The 19,295-nt window shown below is 44.8% G+C and overlaps 1 protein-coding gene across 4 annotated transcripts in view; it reads left to right on the top strand.

Annotated features, from left to right (window-relative positions):
• Nucleotides 1–19,068, top strand: part of GARRE1 (granule associated Rac and RHOG effector 1) — a 77,424-nt gene extending 58,356 nt beyond the window's left edge. For 3 of the 4 annotated variants that reach the window (XM_036833074.1, XM_036833076.1, XM_036833075.1), the window contains exons 8-14: nucleotides 1,125–1,222; nucleotides 6,702–6,827; nucleotides 7,938–8,971; nucleotides 12,632–12,797; nucleotides 13,518–13,655; nucleotides 15,870–15,948; nucleotides 16,485–19,068. In XM_036833074.1, the coding sequence (XP_036688969.1) occupies nucleotides 1,125–1,222; nucleotides 6,702–6,827; nucleotides 7,938–8,971; nucleotides 12,632–12,797; nucleotides 13,518–13,655; nucleotides 15,870–15,948; nucleotides 16,485–16,793 (1,950 nt within the window). In that variant the 3' untranslated portion in view covers nucleotides 16,794–19,068. The remainder of the gene's footprint in view (nucleotides 1–1,124; nucleotides 1,223–6,701; nucleotides 6,828–7,937; nucleotides 8,972–12,631; nucleotides 12,798–13,517; nucleotides 13,656–15,869; nucleotides 15,949–16,484) is intronic. The other variant, XM_036833077.1, reaches the window with a different exon arrangement.
• The last annotated feature ends 227 nt before the right edge of the window (nucleotides 19,069–19,295 follow it).

Genomic DNA, 19,295 nt, shown 5'->3' with positions numbered 1-19,295 from the left:
AAAACATCGTTTAAAAAAAAGTCCCATGTTATTCAGAGAGCAAAAACTTCCTAATTCCCTCTGCCTTGATCCCAGGGCACCTTTGTTTGTGACTGATAAAGAACCTTTAGATTATTGTTCTGGGGATGGGAGGAGAGAGGAAACACCTGCCTGTTCCAACAATGGCTATTACTTGGACAGGAAGTCTTTTCCAAAGGACATTGCAGACCAGCTGTGAGAACTCTCTTTGCAGCCATGGAAATCAACTCCATTAGAGGCTGAATTTGGAATCCTAATAAGCAGCTCTGCATGACTTTGCCTTTTCTGAAATGTTAAAGATTTGGTTTTAAAGTGTTTTATGATTATTTTCTTAAAATTCTTTTAGTTATTTGAAAATATATTCATCACTTTGTCAGACTCTTTAAATTACAAAGCATACTGTATCATCTGTGTAGTATTAAAGACTCCTCCAGGGAGTTCCCTGGTTGTCTAGTGGTTAGGACTCCGTGCTTTCACTGCTGTGGCCTGGATTCAGTCCCTAGTCAGGGAACTGAGGCCCCGCAAGCTGCACGGCATGACCAAAAAATATGGAAAAAAAAAAATACAGACTCTTCTCCAAATAAGAGGAAATCATTGAGAAAAGGGTTGGTTCTTCATTTTTCGTGAAGTAATTTTGTTTTTATTGATGGTTGAGGATAAAATGGTCTTTACAAAAAGCTTCGTCCACTTCTGGCTTGGATTCAGTCATTACGGATAGGCTTTTCTAAAGCATTGGTTTGATTTTTAATGACATTTTTACTTCTTTCAAGTGCATAAAGTGAAAAAATACTTAGGAATGAAACAAAAGAAACAAAGTAATTCCTAATTAACATATTTACAATTTGGAAGAAGTACTGAAAGTGATTGCAGAGTTCGCTACCTCCTGCACCTCGAATGTGTTTCTGTTTATTGAAGTATTACTGTTTTCAGTCATCTTTATTACTTGCTTTTGTCTCCGTGGGGCTCCTGACTGGCCTCTGCGTATCTGTCTTGCTGGGGAATAGTTCTTACCAGAGTCACTCAGCATTGATAGGCTCATGCATTTGATTTGTTTATGATCCGTTTTCCTCTCTGAAAGCTGATTTTTGTTTTTGTTTCTCTGTTAGGTGGTAGTTGATACGGCGCAGATTGAAAATAAAGAAGCCTATGCCCCGCAAATCAGTTTAGAAGGCTCCAGAATTGTGGTTCAAGTCCCATCCACATGGTAACGTGACTCTTACATTAACACAAGCCTAAGCTCTGATTGATGTTTGCACATCTTTGGAAAGATTGCATTGTTTTGGACAAACCCTACGCTAGCTCACACAACAGGTCTTACTACTTGTGCGGGTTTGTGGTCAGTGGAGGTATGTTAATGCCTGTGTCATGATTATCGGTACACGATAAGGAAGCCAAGATGTCTGAAAAATAGTCTTATTGACCAGTAATGCATCTAAAATGTTACATACTCATGGGTCATAATGAGCAATATTATCTTTTTGTGTTACTGAGTCCACAGCTTTTGAACAGAATATATATCATTTTCTCTAAGTCACCCAGCATTTCTTGAAAGCTGAGTACAGAACATAGAATTTCTTCTCTTCTTCCATTTCTTCTCCTTCCAGCAACAACCCTGCTGATCTGGAGCTCATGTCAGTACACACCCAGTGTCACTGCAAATCTGGAGGCAGACTGAGCTGTTCTTATTTTTAATTATTTGATTATATTTGTAAACTTATAATAAAGTATTCTTCTTGATCTGTTCAAACAAAAACTCCTACAGATCAGTAAGAAATGGGCAAGGCACATGGACAGGTAAATCAGAAGAGACATGGTCAACAAAGAGATGAAGAACATGTGTAACCTCACCTACCAAAGAAAGGAAGGCAAAGTAGAAAAACAATACAGTGTCATTTTGCCCATCATATAGTTGAATTGTTTTAGAATAACAGTACTAGATTTGGGCCAAGCTGTACAAAAACAGGCACAGATGTTGTTGAATAAATCACACAGCCTTTCTGGAGGGCAGTTTCATTTGTCAGATGCCTAAAATAAGGGCAGTGACCTCAGCAGTTCCACCTCTAGGGATTTATCCATGTGATGTGCACACAGATTCAGCTGAAGGATCGGCATCACAGCTTTACTAGTAAACAAGAAAAATTAAGCCTATATTGGAAGACTTTTGCTATTAAAATTATGATCAGAATGAATATTTAACTATATAGAAAATGTGTAAAGCATTTAGGTAGGAAGAGATAGAGTTAGTGAGGAACAGTGGCACTATTGGTGCCCATGTGGACTAAAGTGGTAGCTGGGTAATACATTCGAATTGTATTTAAATCGTTTCTTCTTGAAATGTGAGGAGGGGTCCAGTGGAGATTCTGCCGAAAGTTTTAGAATTTGTTGATATATATCAAGTAAGGGTTGGCAGTTTACTTCATGTCCCCAAATCTCCCTTTTATGAGTTTCTTCCCCAAATTTCTAAATTTGATTATTAATATGGCATAATGCATAATGTTAATTTATATACATATCTTCATTCCTGTCAAACAGTAGTTGTGTGGGTTTTTTTTTGTTTTTTGTTTTTTTTGGCTGCACCATGCGCCTTGTGAGATCTTAGTTCCCAGGCCAGGCCCTTGGTAGTGAGAGCGTGGAGTTCTAACCACTGACTGCCAGGGAATTCCCCAAGCAGTAGATTAAAAGCTCACTTTTTTGTAAGATTTTTGTGTTCCTGAATTCTTAATTTGTTTTCTAATTCAGGTTCTTATTGAAAAATATTAAACTTAACCAGGATTCTCATGTTAAAGAAAACATTTTCAACTCTTGGATAATTGGGTGAATATAAACAGCTAGTACTAAAATGGTTAACCCTGCAGTTTACTTCCACAACTCTCCCTGTATGATTGATTTCCTTTGTCATTCATTGCACCTCCTTGAAAGACCTCATAGACTGCAATTACTTGGAGAGGCTCCCTCTGCTGGCTACTTTTGGTAAAAATGCAAAGTTTTATGTTTTTGTTTCAAGTTACAGAATATGTGCTTGTTGAGAAGAACTCAAAAAGAAGTGATTGCTTTATTCCACCTTTGGAAAAAATGAAATTATTAGCAAAACTAGTCAAGAATTTATTATATGCTTTGCTTTTAATAAAATGAAGTGTCTAGCTGCCAGATACATTTTTTTTTCCCAAAGAAAGTAAAACCTTACTTAGATTTTTTTAACTTGTCATATTTAAGTTATTCACCCATTCTTTCTTTCAACAAATATTTACTGAGTACCTAATATGTGACAGACACTGTTCTAGGCTCTGGGAATTTAATCATGAGCAAGACAGACAGGGTCCCTGCCCCTAATAGAGCTGGCTTTGTTATGGCATGGGGTTGGGGAGGGGACAGCTAATAAGCATAGGAGTTAACTGCAAGCACTGGCAAGCGTATGAATAAGGAATAAGAGTAGAGTGACATCATCTGATAGAGATTAATAGGTAAAGATGGCAGGAGGAGGCTATTTTGGATGAGGAGGTCAGTCATGAAGGGTCTCTTTAAGGATGTGATTTGAGAGGATCCTGCCATGCAGAGAGCAGATGGGGAAAGCATCCCAGGCAGAAGGAACAGCAAATGCAAAGGCCTGAGGAGTGAGCTGGCATGGCTGGAATTATGCTAGGTGGTGTTGAAGACGGGGATTCATAGAAGCCAGGACTTACAGGGTCCCTGAGGGACTTGGATTTTATCTAAGAACAGGTAGAAGGTTTTAAGCCAGTCTGGGTGATTTGTCAACAGAATGGATTTAGTCTCTTCAGGGGGTTTTATTGATCAACTCTCAAGACTGATGAATAAAATAAAAATGCCAATTTGTTGATTTTTAGAAAGAGAAATTATTGTTATCACCAGGAACTCCTTTCTGCATGACCAAAAAATGCTCATCTAGTGGGCAAACATGTGACCAGCCAGATCACAAGTAGAAGTTGGCTTGGGAACATAGAACAAGTGTGTCCTGGTAATCAGCGATTCCAGGCTGAGAGAATCAGGTGCATGGACCTCGGCCAGGTCCACTGGCCAAGATTCTCTCCCAGGAGCCCAGGGTCTGACTGGGCACTGGCAGAGCTTGCCTTATTTTTTTTTTTTAATAAATTCATTTATTTATTTATTTTTGGCCGCGTTGGGTCTTCGTTGCTGCGCGCGGGCTTTCTCTAGTTGCGGTGAGCAGGGGCTACTCTTCCTTGCAGTGCGCCCAGGCTTCTCATTGTGGTGACTTCTCTTGTTGCGGAGCACGGGCTCTAGAGCGCAGGCTCGATAGTTGTGGCACGCGGGCTTAGTTGCTCTGCGGCATGTGGGATCTTCCCGGACCAGGGCTCGAACCCGTGTCCCCTGCATTGGCAGGCGGACTCTTAACCACTGCGCCACCAGGGAAGTCCAGAGCTTGCCTTATTGCTCGCTTTTTCCAATGTTTCTGAGGCTGGCCAGCTTACATCCTCACAGATATATTTCTTCTCAAGCCAAAGTCATGTTGGGGAGTGCTGCTGCCTCCTTAGGATGGCTTTGCAAGTGTTGATTTCACCATTTAACTCCTAGAGAGCCTAGGAACAGACAGATAGCATCTTCCTGGTTCTCCCTCTCAGGAAAGGCCTTTTGGTGGAGGTGCCCTGGGTGGGCAGTGGGGACCTGAATGGTGGGAAGCAGCTCTCAGTGGGGAACAGTCCAGGCAAAGTCAACAAGAGCAAAGGTCCTGAGATGTGGGCAAACCCAACTTATTCAGGGCGTGTGAGAAGGCCTCATAGCTGAGACAAGGTGAGGAGAGGTGACAGCAAAGAGAGGTATGGCCAGAGAGTCAGGAGGGCCAGGTCACAGAGAGCTGTGGTGAGGGGTTTGGATTTTATTTCAGCCATGATAGGTTGCCACTGGAGGGTTTTGCACAGGGGATTGGTGTGTTCTGATTTGTGCTACAGGAGGCTCTGTTGCTATGTGGAGGGTGGGCCTTGGAGGGACAGGACTGGAGAAAAGGAGACCACATGGGAGGCTGGCCCTGAGACGCAGGTGCTGGTGGTGTCTTGGAGTAGAGCAGTAACGAGAGAGGTGGTGGAAGTGCCTGGATTCGGATTGTGTCATGGAAGAGCCGGCAGGATTTGCTGATAGACTGGATGTAAGAAGTGGGGAAAACTAGCAATGACTCGTAGGTAGACAGCTGTGCTGCGTACTTACTGAGGAAGTCATAGGATTCAGAGTGGTTTTGGCGGGAGGAGAGGGATCAAGAGTTGTACTGACCAGGCTCCCTTTGAGCTGCCTGGTAGGTGTGCAGGGAGAGCCGTCAAAGGTGCATTTAGATATGTGAGGGTGGCGATCAGGAGAAAGGTCTAGACTGGCGAAGACAACTTGAGAGTCTTTATTGTAGGGATGGTCTATAAAACCACAGGACCACGTGCAGTCCTCTAAGAAGAAGGGACGAAGCCTGGAACGTGCCACGATGCAGAGGGAGGGGAAGGAGGAGCAGGACGAGACCAAGAAGGAACTGCCAGCCAGGTAGGAGGAAAATTGAGCAAGGTTGGGGTCACCAAGGCTGCAGAAGACAGTGATCCAGGAGGAAGGAGACATTGCATGATGTTGCTGAGAGATTGAGTAAAGTGGAGACAGGTAACTGACCCTTGACTTTGGCAAGATCTGAGTTGTCTGATAAAAGCTATTTTAGTGGAGTTATAGGGATGAACACCTGGTCAGAGTGTGATGAAAGGAGAATAAGAGGTAAGGAAGAGGAGGAGACTGTGATTTTGTTAAAATGGGCAGCAGAGAAGTGGGGCAGTATCTGGAGTGGATGTGGGGCTAAGAGAAGGTGGTTGGCGATACTGGTTTGTTTGCCAAAGGGAATATCACAGGAGAGAAATGGGGTGATTACTTGAGTGAGGTCCTTGGGAAAAAAGCAAGGCTGTATGGCGCATGTGGTGCTCAGGTGGAGGGTCAGCCCGTGGCAAGAGCAGGTCTTGTGCTTTGACGGCAGGGCAAGGCAGGGTGTGTGGGCACAGACACTGGTGAACTGGTGGGATTAGTGGTGAGGGTGGTTGAAATAGATCTCATCTGCTTATGTGTGTTTTCTCAATTAAGTGAGAGTTGAGATAGCAAAGAATGGGAGATGGTAGGGATAGCAGAGCTTTGAGGAGGGGGAAGGTAAAACAGTCATCTTGGAAAGGGAAAAAATTAATTTACGGGAAAACCATGTTTATTGTTTATCTGAAGTTTGCCAGGCTGGCAGACAGATTTTTTCCCTCCACTGACCCTTGGTTTCTTAGGTACAGGTGTGAAGTGCTGTAGCGGGAGGGAGGGGTGGGACGTTATGGAAAAAGTTTGTAAAGGAGTACATACTGTGCCAGAGCACAGAATCTCAGCAGGGTAGAGAGGAAAATAAGGGCCGAAGCCGATGTTGGACAGTGAGAGGGTATTAGGGCCCTTGGAAGGCAAACCCTCCACCGAACTCTTCTCTTCCTACTAAACAGACTCTAGACAGTTAGAAATCTGTGGAGACCCCAAGCCCTATTGCTTCCTGCTCCTTTTGTGGAGCAACAAATACAAGTGTTAGCCCTGTCATCCTCTCAATGTTCTTACAATTACCAAATTTTTATTTGGTGCCAAAAGCTGTGGCCTTTTGTGTAAGGCCTGCTTGTTGAAACACCTTTGCGGACAAGTGCAGCCCAGACTCACGCAACCCGATTCATGCCTAGGTGCCTGAAAGAAGACCCCGCTACCATGTCCCTGCTGCAGAGAAGCCTCGATCCCGAGAAGACCCTGGGTCTGGTGGATGTGCTCTACACGGCTGTGCTGGACCTCACTCGCTGGAGGGCAGGGAGGTTGGTGTCCCCACCCAGCACTTGAATTGGTTCATGTTCAGGTCCACACCTAGGGACAGTGTGACCACTTACAGGGTCATGTGAGAGTATGTCACTGATAGTATGTTAGTAAATAAGGCAAGAAAGGAAACTATTCGGCAACTTTTTTTTGGAATAATTTCAAACTTACAGAAAAGTTGCAAGAATAGTACAAAGAATTGCCCTTTACCCAGATTCCCCAGTGTTAACATTTTTGCCTTCATTTGTTTTATCATTTCAGAGTTAAGTACATCAAGAGGATTTTAACCCAACTCACATTCTCCTTATGAACTAAGAGCAGAAAAATATTTAGAAAATTTACTTATATCTTGCATGACATTTATTTATATCTGAAAGTAGCTGACAGTTGCAAGATTATCTCTTTGTGAATTAACTTTAGAACCAGTGGAGACCTTAAACATCTAGCCGTGGGCCCTCCCCATGTCTTCATTCATGAGCCCAGATCAGTGAGGTGACTTATCCAGGGGCACACCAGCCATAACCTGCCCAGCTCCTACCCATGCCCTTTCTATCTCTAGGGCTTTCTTTCAGTACTGGAAAAAAGTACTTGGAAGACTTCGGAAGTAACAACCGTCTGTTCTTGGCACTGTCTATGAATACTTCCAAGGACAACAGTGCTGCATAGTGTCCCTGGGTCCTGCCCGCTCGCCCCTCTCTGCTGTGTGGATTTGTCCGTTGACCCTCTGCTGGATCTGCCAGGCTCCCAGTCCCCATCATCCAGGCACAGAGCTGGCCTCTGCCATTTGCGTATCCCACTCTAGCTGTGTTTTTTGCTCTCCTGTGTTGCGGTCAGAGGGTTTCACTTAAAATCCTCAGGCCAGAAATCTAATGTAGTTTTCACAGCCCTGCGTTAGACATGGTAGATTTTTTATAATAAATATAGATAGTAAGTGCTTAAATTATGTACTCTTAAAACTCTTGGGTGTTTATTTATCTATAAAATAAATGAACCTGATACCAAACAAAGAGGTCTTTTTATTCTTAAAGTCTTTCTTAAATACCAAAGAGATCCATTTCATTGTCCAGTTTGTATATTTGTCCTTTTTTTTTAATGCATTTCTCTTTAAATAGGGAACAAGCTTTACCCTGCATACAAATCCAGCTTCAAAGGGAGATCTGTGATTTTGGAAATCAGGCTGACTTGCCTTCTGGGAATGGAAACAAATCTTCAGGTGGCCTGCAGAAGACCTTCTCCAAACTGACATCCCGGTTCACCAAGAAAGCTTCATGTACCAGCTCTAGCAGCAGCACAAATTATTCCATTCCAAATACCCCTTCCAAAAATATCTTCATAGCTGGGTGTTCAGAAGAGAAGGCCAAAATGCCCAGTAATATTGATTCAAGATTACAAAGCATTTTGAACATTGGTAATTTCCCTAGGACTGCAGACCCTTCACAGTCAGCTCAGAATTCCAGTAATCAGATGGCCAATGGTTTTCTCATGGAGAGGCATGACAACTTCCTGCAAGGGCATGATGGCAAGGACGAGAAGGGTATGAACTTACCAACCGATCAGGAAATGCAGGAGGTGATAGATTTTCTCTCGGGTTTTAACATGGGCCAGTCACATCAGGGCTCCCCACTGGTGACAAGGCGTAATTCTGCTGCCACAGCCATGGTGACTGAGCAGAAGGCAGGAGCTATGCAGCCACAGCAGCCGTCACTGCCAGTGCCCCCTCCACCGCGGCCTCCCCAGGCTAGGGCACACACACCTCTGACACCCCAGCCGGGCCTGGCACCTCAGCAGCAGTCCCCAAAGCAACAGCAACCCCAGGTCCAGTACTACCAACACCTGCTCCAACCCGTTGGACCGCAGCAGCCCCTGCCCCAGCATCGGGCTCCTGGGAAATGGGTACACAGCTCATCCCAGCAGCCAACACAGCCCATTGGAGCTGGTCTGTCTCCCCTTGGCCAGTGGCCTGGCATAACTGATCTCAGTTCTGACTTGTACAGCTTGGGTCTGGTGAGCAGTTATATGGATAATATGATGTCGGAGGTTTTGGGACAGAAGCCACAGGGACCTAGAAATAACACCTGGCCAAACCGTGACCAAAGCGATGGAGTCTTTGGGATGTTGGGAGAGATTCTGCCTTTTGATCCTGCAGGTATGTGAGCCCCCACCTCCCCACCTTGGGGTTTTAACTTAAAATATTATCACCAAATACTTCATAGGGCCCATCTACCACATCCTTACTTATATGAGGCAGTGATTTAATCCCCGTCTAAAGACCCTTTCTCACTGTCTGATGGCAAGTACTGGGCAGTTCCAGCAAAGGCAGGAAGCAGTGGTTAGAATGAGTCTGATCAGGTGAGTGGAACTAATTTTCTCACTTTATAGAGGGCAGAATTGAGGCTAAGAGAACTTGAATGGCTCAAAGTCCCATAGTTCAAGAGGGCTCCAATCTGGGCTCTCCCATTCATGGGAGCTAAAATGGCTGGCCCTTCGTGGGCTGCTTTTTTTCCTGATTACATAACCTGTTCTGTGATTCTTTTTTGCCTAAACTCTAGAACCAGTGAAAGGTAGTAAGGCACCCTCCTGCTTTCATAGAATATGGCTTTTCCTGGCCTAGACAGTGTGAAGATTCACCAGAGTTATCTTAGGAAATTAGAAAAAGAATTTAGAAACAAAACAAAAATAAACTAGGAAGAGGAATTAAGGATAAAAGTTGTTGTACACCTGAAACTAACATAATATTGTAAATCAACTATACTTCAATTTAAAAAAAAGGATAAAAGCCAAAGCTAATTAAATTTAAAAGAAAAATATAATAGACATTGTAAATAAATCTAAAAGAAGGGTCTTTAGAAGACCAATAAAATAGAGAAACCAATTTATTATAATGCTGATTAAGAGAGAGCAAAGAGAAACAAGATTAGGAAAGAGAAAGGAGACATAACTACACGTATAGGAGAGATTAAAAGAACTTTAAGACATTACCACATATGACGTGATGACAACATATATGAAAACTGAATGGAAAATGGATTTTTTTCTAATAAAACATACATTACCAAAATTGCACCAGGAAGTGGAAAACCTGCCCAGTTCTATTCCAGGAGAAGAGATTGGAAAGGGAGTTATGAAGCCAACATGATTTTACCATAAAAACTTTTTATGAGTGTAGATAGATGCAAGAAAATCTAGCAGTGTATCAAAGGAGTTATATCTGGTTTACTTCAGCAGTGTAAGGTAGGTCAGTATAAGGAACTCTGCTCCTGTACAGTAATCTGTCATTTCAACCAATATGAGAAAAACTCATACAGCAATAGATGCTATAAAGACATTTGGTAAAAGATACCAGCAATTCTTAAGTAAACCCCTCGAAGTAAAACATAAATAGAAGGAAATGTCTTGAATATGAAAGACTTATCTACCAAAAACCAGTAGCAAGTAGTACTTTGTATAGTGAAACAAAAGCATTCCAGTTCAAATCAAGACCCAGACAGGAAAAAAAAAAAAAAAGACCCAGACAGGGTGGCAATTGCTACTACCAATAGCATGTAACTTTGTCTTGAACTTTCTGGCAAATATAGCAAGACAAAAACAAAGGAGATAAGTGGTATAAACTTTAGAAAAGAATAGATTAAAAAGCACATCTCTGGGCTTCCCTGGTGGCGCAGTGGTTGAGAATCTGCCTGCTAATGCAGGGGACACGGGTTCGAGCCCTGGTCTGGGAAAATTACACATGCCGCGGAGCAACTAGGCCCGTGAGCCACAACTACTGAGCCTGCGTGTCTGGAGCCTGCACTCTGCAACAAGAGAGGCCGCGATAGTGAGAGGCCCGCGCACTTCGATGAAGAGTGGCCCCCGCTTGCTGCAACTAGAGAAAGCCCTAGCACAGAAACGAAGACCCAACATAGCAATCAATCAATCAATCAATCAATCAATCAATCTTTAAAAAAAAAAAAGCACATCTCTTTGCTGGAAATAGAATTTAAAAAAACAAGACTCCTCAATAAAAAATTTCCAGAATTAGTAAGTGAATCTGGTAAGGTGGGTAGATGCAAGGTAAATATGTAGAAATCGATTACTTTTTTTCTCTAATTTAGCAAATGGTAAATGGAAGTGGAAAATATATTTCATTCACAAGGGCTGTGAAATACTGTAAGTAAATGTAGCACATACTTATATAAATAACCACCAGAAGAGGAGATTCCCTACTAAATGAACCCAGCATTTCGTATGTCTTCTCAGAATTCCTCATGCTGCTGCTCACGCTCTCTTGTTCTTGCTCTCCTTGGGTGGGTGGATGTGGGGAAGCCCTGGGGATGTGGGGAAGGGCAAACAGTTCCACCCTGCTATGGAAGAGCAAGCCCACCTGCCTACCACCAGCTGGGTGGGTATGGCACATTTTCTCAATTGCTGATGAACAGTGTGTACATTTTTTGACAGTCCTATAATTAAATCCAGAGTATAAATGGTGTTTGGCAGAATTTTATCATCTTTGATCTCTATTGAGGCCTGAACAGCCTTTATGTCTTTAGCCTAGGAATCCTACTGGCTTTTCCTTCTGGATGTTCCTTTCTGATCTTCAAGTCCTTAATGTAGCTTCCTGCAGATGCCACCCCAAGGGCATAAGGACTACATAGCCCTTTTTGCAAATTAAGAAAGGGCATTCTGGATGGATGAATTACAGAAGGCACCCTCTCAGGCAGGGGCAGCTAGAACAGAGTGCGCCTTTTGGACAGGCACACACAGCCCCTGCTCTACCCGGTGTGGGCATCTTTGTGCAGTGCACACATGGCAGCTCCCTGAGAGAAAAAGCTAAGAGTGGGATTGAGCCCTAGTGTCTTTCCCAACTTGAAACTAAAAAGTATACACTGCTGAGTCATATTCAGTTTGTGACCTATAGATGTTTTCCTACCGTATCTTTTTGTTTGACTTTCTCTGAATTTCTCCTATGCTGTTTTTCCTCCTACTTGTACTGCCCTGCACATCCTTACTCAGTTCTGTCCAATACGTTTCCATCTACCTCTTAATGGATTTTTAAATTTTATCTTATTCGTTACCGCTCTTATTATCTTCAAACTGAATTAGCAGGTCTGCCTTCAATATCCAGGAAAATATTGGATCAGAGTTGAGCCCAAGGGGGAAGGGCAGATATTCTCTATCTGACCCTAATGCTTTTATAGCTTTCAGGTTATTTCTTGGCTGAAGTCATCATCTGATTTTCTTAGTTGTTAAGTATGTAGCGCCACACACTGGAAAGTTTTTTGTTTTTTGTTTTTTATTGATGTGGACCATTTTTAAAGTCTTGATTGAATTTGTTACAATATTGCTTCTGTTTTATGTTTTGGTTTTTTGGCCCCAAGGCATGTGTGGGATCTTAGCTCCCTGACCAGGGATTGAACCCGCACCCCCTTCCTTGGAAGGCGAAGTCTTAACCACTGGACTGCCAGGGAAGTCCCTGGGAGGTTTTAAAGTAACTAACGTTTGTCTTTAAAATTTAGTCATGGCTAAAGCAAACCTTTTTGTTCTCTCTGTTTTGTCTTTGTGCACATTCAGCCTGCCCCAGTCCTAGGCATACCCCTTCCTGACAGTCCCTATGCACACACCTTACCCCATCTTCAGACCCATGTACTGAAATCCCCATCTCACCGCAGCAGGCTGCAGGGCAAATCCTGCAGCCCTCTCTGGGCCACAAGCCTGGTAGCCCCTCACCACTTTTCACTGTGTGTGTCACCAAGACATCCTCAGAAGGTAGGGAAGAAAACAAGAGACCAATTTGGCCCCAAATCTTGTTTATCCCTTTGTCTTAACACAGTGGGTTCAGACCCCGAGTTTGCACGCTATGTGGCAGGAGTGAGCCAAGCAATGCAGCAGAAGCGGCAAGTCCAACATGGTCGCCGCCCCGGCAACCCCCGGGGCCATTGGCCACCCATGGATGATGCCCATCGGACCTGGCCTTTCCCAGAGTTCTTTGCAGAAGGGTGAGTGCTGGATGTGGGAGGGAAGCTGAGTTTGGGACCTGGGTGTTCCCCATGGGGCCTTTGTGCACCCTTATCAGGCAGTTCATTTCTAGGCCCCCATGTGAGAGAGTGGCACATGGTCAAACCCTCAGGGGGTCAGAGTTTTGTGACTGACTGTAGGATGCCAAGTGGCATGTTGTGTCCCTGTGAACACACCATTGGTATAAATCGGTGATTTTTGAGACAGGCTCTTCTGCTCTAGACAAGGATCTTATTTGGTGGTGTTTGTGAAGTAATTGCATGTTTAACACGGTCTTTAGCTGAAATGAGCATGGCTATGAAACCTGTATCATTTATGGAATGTGATCCTTGTAGCCTACAAAAAGCAAAGGTTTTCAGTTCAGTGTATTGAGAGAACTGTGGATTTTCATGATAAAGACATCTGAGGACTGATTTTTTTTACATCTCTTATTGCTACCTGGTTAATAACTCTGCACAGCTGAAGACCATCTCAGCTTTTTGTTTGGTCTAAAATGAATTTCATCTATAAACCACAGGCTTCTGAGGAGTTTTTAGAGGAAGGAGAGAGACAAGAGACCACTCTTGGGTTGTGAGATGAGCGCAGGGAAAAGACTGTTGTTTTAGGGCTGGGGCGGGGGTGGGGGCTGGCCTCGGGCTGTCCAGCCGGTGTCCAGGCTGGCTTCAGGAAGCCCAGGACCAGCTTCTCTCTTTGGCTTTCAGGGATGGCCTGCACAGCGGCTGGTCGGGTGCTCAGGGAGACTCGGCCAGCTCGAGTGACGAGACATCCTCCGCCAATGGGGACAGCTTGTTCTCCATGTTTTCAGGGCCTGACCTCGTTGCTGCTGTCAAGCAGAGAAGGTATGAAGAAAATTTTAAACCAAAGGACAGAGGGGTCTGTAAATGTGAACCACAGCTATTCCTCTACAAAGTTCAGTAGCCCCATCGCTCCCAGTCAGCCGTGTGTGAAAGAGGCAGCGGGCCTCTTCCAGTACTGTCTTGCTGAAGCTTGTGTGGTGACTTAAAGTTGGGTTGAGTTTTTGCTGGTAGAACAGCCTCATGCAAGGGGTAGCCCAAAATACCAGTATGACAGGCAAGGGAGTATTGTGGAGAACAAGGTCTGCTGATGCTGGTCTGTGCCTTACAGGAGGCAGCCCTTTCCGTGGGAGGAGCAGGACCAGGACAACCAAGTTCTAACCTAGGACTCTCCAACAGGCTTTGCAACTCCAAACATGGGCCTGGCCCTCTCTGACCCTCTATTTCTTTGTCAAAGGTGGAACTGGATAAAATGACCCCCGAATGGTATTTCAAAGTTGAAAAAAATAGATAAATAGTATATTCAGATCTGAAGTTTTCAAAAGTAGTCACAAAAATTAAAATGGGCCCTGAAATAAGAGAAGAATTTGTTTAGAAAGAAATGCAGAGACTGTTGTGGGTGTGAGGAAGCAGAGGCCCAGAGGTGGTGGTCTAAAGGACATGGGCAGGAATAGAGAGCATGCACGGTCGCCAGGGCATCAGAAGTCATGCTGTGGAGGGGACAGGGAGGCCACGTAGCATGGCCCTCGTGTCACAGGGTCAGGCTTCATTGGATAAGCAATGGGGAGCAGGTAGATAAAGACGGAAGGGTACCTGAGTCACACAGAGTAGGATGCACAGAGCAGTTACGGTGGTGATGACAGTGATTGCTGATACAAGCTAGGGTGCATTCTTTGTGCCAGGCCCTGGGCTAAGCGTTCATGTACATTTTCTCACTTAATTCTCACAAACACTGTATTTGTTTGCCAGGGCAACCATATCAAAGAACCGCAGACTGGGGACTTAACGACAAGAATTTATTTTCTCGTAGTTCTGGAGGCTAGAAGTCTTGAGATCAAGGTGTCAGCAGGGTTGATTTCTTCTGAGGCCTCTCTCCTTTGCTTGCAGATGGCCGTCTTTTCCCTGTATCTTCACATGGTCTTCCCTCTGTGTCGTCTGTGTCGTAATCATATTGGGTTGGAGCTCACCCTAATGACTTCATTTTAACTTAATTAGTTGCTTAAACAACTTATCTCTAAATACAGTCACATTCTGAGGTACTGGAAGTTAGGGCTTTAGCATTTGAATTTGGGCGGGGGAGGGACACCTTCATTTACTCAGTAGCACCCATCATGTACCAGGCACTGGTGATACAGCAGCAAACAAATCAAAGTCCCCTTCCTCATGAAATTGATATTCTATTGAAGGAAGGCCGATAAAAAAGTCCCAAATATGTCAGTTTGGATTAGGTGCTATGAAGAAAAATAAAGTAGGGTATGAGGGCAGAGAATGAGGGGAAAGGTGGATTTTCTGTGTTCTGAATGGCAGTCAGGGAGGCCTCTGATGAGCAGAAAGCTGAACAAAATGATAGAGCAACTGGTGAGAAATTGGCAGTGGGGTATGTGAGAGAAGAATCAAGGGTGAGACTCAAGTTTTTGGCCTGAGCATCTGTGTGAAAGGGGGTGCCATGGACTGAGACATGGAGGACTGTAGGAAGAGCAGGACTGAGCCTTGGAAAGATCTGACGACTTCTGTTTTAGGCACAGGAAATCAGAGAGACTGACTAGACGTCTAGAAAGGCACTTGTAGCACCACCTCTGCAGAGGCTGCTGTCTGCACGTAGGAGCGCTGATAGACTGATTTACTTGGCTCTCTGCCTGCTATGCCTGCCTTTTTCATTCAACATAATAACAGAAATGTTTTCATGTTAGTAGTAAAATTAACAGCCTTTTGTTTTTGTCACCTATCCCTAGTGCACGGTAAACAGTCTGTACGTGTTGAATAAATTAACAAAAGGCTGGAGCTGGTGGACTCAGCAGCTGTAACAGCCAGTGCCAGTCTTCATGCCCGCCACCTCTGCCCCAGCCCAGCCCTGTGACGGGCTGCTGAGTGCACCACTCCATGGTGACCCACCTTAGTCCCCTGCATGCAGTGGCCCCAAGGCCTCCCCACCTAGAACCAGTGCCTGAAGACACCCGAGCCGAGTGGCTAGGGTGTCCCCTGGAGAGAAGCTGGACGGGAAGCCAGGTGACCACTGCACTGAGCTCTTGGTTCTTTCAGGAAGCACAGCAGTGGAGAGCAGGAGACCAGCACGCTGCCCTCACCGCCTCTTCTTACCACAGTGGAGGACGTGAACCAGGTATTGTGGGCCCTGCTCTCTCCACAGAGGGCTGGCTTTATGGGTACAGACCATGAGTAACGTTCCAAAGCTTAAGTTTTAAGAGGGCCTCAAAGCAATGAGGGGTTCTTTGTGGTTCAGTGAGAGGTTCTTTGTGGTGAACAACTTTCTTCCTGTGATTTTTGTCTAAATGATTAGCCATCTCAGCTGACTCAGAGCCACATGTAGAGGAAGCTCCGGGGCTGTGCTGTCTAACATGATAGCCATTAGCTACATGTGGCTACTTAAATTTAAATTACTGAAATATAAAGAAAGATGGAGTTCTTCAGTTGCACTGGCCATGTGCGGTGAGCAGCTACTGTACTGGATGGCGCAAACAGAGAACATTTCTGTCTGAAATGTTGCGAGTTCTGTTAGACGTGCTGCTCCAGAACTGTGGGGAGGGCTGGGGCTCTCACCCTGTTTCCTCAGTGGGAATAAGGACCAGAGATCTGGGGAGGTGGGAAAAGATGATCAGTTGCCAGAAATGCCACTAAGAACCCTCTTCTGTCTCTCAGGATAACAAAACCAAAACGTGGCCACCCAAAGCCCCCTGGCAACACCCTTCCCCGCTACCCAGCACCCTGCCTGGCCCAAGTGCACCACTCTATGCAGTCGCCAGCCCTGGCAGCCAGTGGAATGACACCATGCAGATGCTGCAGTCCCCAGTGTGGGCCGCCACCAGCGACTGCAGCGCCGCCTCCTTCACCTACGTGCAGACCCCGCCGCAGCCCGCACCCCCACCAGCACACAAGGCAGCGCCCAAGGGCTTCAAGGCCTTCCCCGGGAAGGCTGAGCGCAGGCCGGCCTACTTGCCCCAGTACTGACCCAGGACCAGCCTGCCTGCCTGCTCAGAGCTGTTGGGGCCAGTGTCCCCACCCCAGGGCTGACTAGCTGGCACCAGCCCCCCAGAGGACCAGTGCACCCCTGTCCCAGGCAGGGATCCTTGGGGATGGGGATGGTTGGCAACTCCAAGCCTTTAAGGCCTGGCTTCTCAAAAGTTTGGAGGCATCAGACGCCCGGAGGGCCAGCTGAAGATGGAGTTTTATGACCCTCCTCAGGGAGATGCTGGGGGATCTTCGAGTTTAATAAGCACCTCTGGTGATTCTGATGCAGGTGGGCCACAGGCCACACTTTGAGAAACACAGCTCTCTTAAGTTTGTAGTCCCACTGTGTGTGTTGGGAAGGCATCAGGCCTGAAGGCTGAGAGCAAAACTGACCATTCTTCTGAAACCCTCCCCTCCCCCCTCCTTAACACATTGAGTGATGACCACACACCAATCACTGTATTTTATAGCTATTTTTCATATAGGTTTTTAGTTAAAACATCTCCTGCCTAAAATGCATTGAATATTTTAAGATAACAAATAGAGTGGCTGGAGGTTTGTTCAACACTATCTTTATTTAAGCTTATACGAACTGGGCAAAGTATAGAATATTTGTGATCAGAAGCAATCACCTGGGTTTTCTGTAGGTGGACAGCCCCTTGCCACCCCACAGCAGCACCCAGGGGGTGCAGCCTCTACCGGATTTACAATAGCAGGATCATAAAACATGTTGGAGGCACAGCCCTGATGGTGCATGGAGATGAGCCAGCTGGTTGCTGTCCGGTGCGGGATGAAGCTACACCTTCGGCCCTCAGGCCCTTCCACACGTGGCCAGAGCTTCGACACAGTCTCAGAACGTGGAGGTGTGGTCAGGGGCTGCAGAGAGACACTTGAAATTGCAGTAACATTGTGAGCTGGCTCAAGACAAACCAATTAGGATGTAGATAGGAATTAATTTAAAAGTTTTTTCTTTGAAAAAAAAACCTCATTTTCAGTTAACGTGCTATTAAATAGATACCATCCTGTGGATTTAGGGATATTTTTCCAGCCAGAATGGATCCAGAAGAATTGAATGGTGCTTAAATTGAGAAATAATAAATATATCTATATAGACTAGGCATACCCCACTGTATATTAATTGAGGTTACAGAAGTTCTTTATATAAAACTTATTTAAATTTTTCATATTTCATCTTTAAAAAAGTCTAATTGAGAAAAATCCATAATATTTTCTGGTATGAAAGTTTGACAGTATTAATATTTTTTTTATATTTTCTTAAATCATTAAACCATTTTAATATATGTTAACTACTAATAAATGGTTTATTCTTTCTAACTCCATATAAGCTTTTCCAGCAAAGATTGTAATAACACAGTTATGTTCTCATTTTTCTATGGATATAAGTAAATTTATATTTAAAAATACCAAAAAGAATATATATATGTACGTATACACACTAATTATAGAGGACCCTAGGGTGTCTGAGCCCAGCCATCTGAATTTTTAGTACTGTGTTGCCAGGCTGTTTCCAGGCCTCGGGTGTTGTCTTTTGTGCTGCGTGCGGATCCCACTGCTACCTGTACTCATGATCCTTTCACCGTGGGTTCTGAAGTCACCTCACCATGTTTACAGAGAACTATTTTGTACATAGACTTTTCAGGCACGTGCTTTGCGCCAACCCTGCGTGGCTCTTGTCTGTGTTAGCTGTCACAGTGTGTGCACTAATCTCTGTTGAAGTTGTCCGTGGCTGTTTTACTTGTAAGGTATTCTATTTCCTTCAGTAATGTGTCTACAGTACCCTGTGTTTCAAGTTATGTTATACTGAAGTACTCTTGTTTTAATAGTGCCTCCCCAAAGACCTCATCCTGGACAGAGGTCAGTCCTTGATGCTCCAGCGCAGGTGACGTCAACATTGCTAATTGTCACTTTCCAATCTGTTTTTCTCAAGTAAGGAAGACATTTTGTGATTGCATCTCCATGGGCTATGAGACTGTGTGAAGCTGTTTGTGTGGTCTCCTTGTAGGTGCTGTGTTCTCAGCACCGCCTTGCTCTGAACACTGGTAATTCCAGGTGCTGCGCTCGGCAGAGGGGTCTCGCCAAAGCGCATGTGTGTGCATGTGTGAGTGTGTGTGTCCTTTGTGTGGCCGGGCGTGGCTGCGTTGCTCGTGTGACTAGTTACAACGCTTCCAAACTGGAACTCTACATTTTGTATCTTACTTTTAAAGCTCCTATAAGTAAAATAACTATTGGCTTTATTAAAATATACATTTAATAATTTTTGTATCTCTGTTGAAAATGAACTGCAGCAGATACCATGTCAGCACCCCTGTCTGGTTCATTACTTTGAAAAGCTGCACCCGAGTAGGTTTAGGTCGGCCTGTCCTCTGATTCTGAGCCCTTGCAAGGGTAATACCACTGGGGGTATTAGGATGAGCTGGGGTGGGTGGGCAGAAAGCAGGACAACCTACCACACCTCTCCTGTTAGCTTCCCGAAGGCCAAAG

Source organism: Balaenoptera musculus, chromosome 19, assembly GCF_009873245.2.
Source record: "Balaenoptera musculus isolate JJ_BM4_2016_0621 chromosome 19, mBalMus1.pri.v3, whole genome shotgun sequence".
NCBI lineage: Eukaryota > Metazoa > Chordata > Mammalia > Artiodactyla > Balaenopteridae > Balaenoptera > Balaenoptera musculus.
The sequence above is the reverse complement of the archived record's forward strand: the minus strand, read 5'-3'. Positions and strand labels throughout refer to the sequence as shown.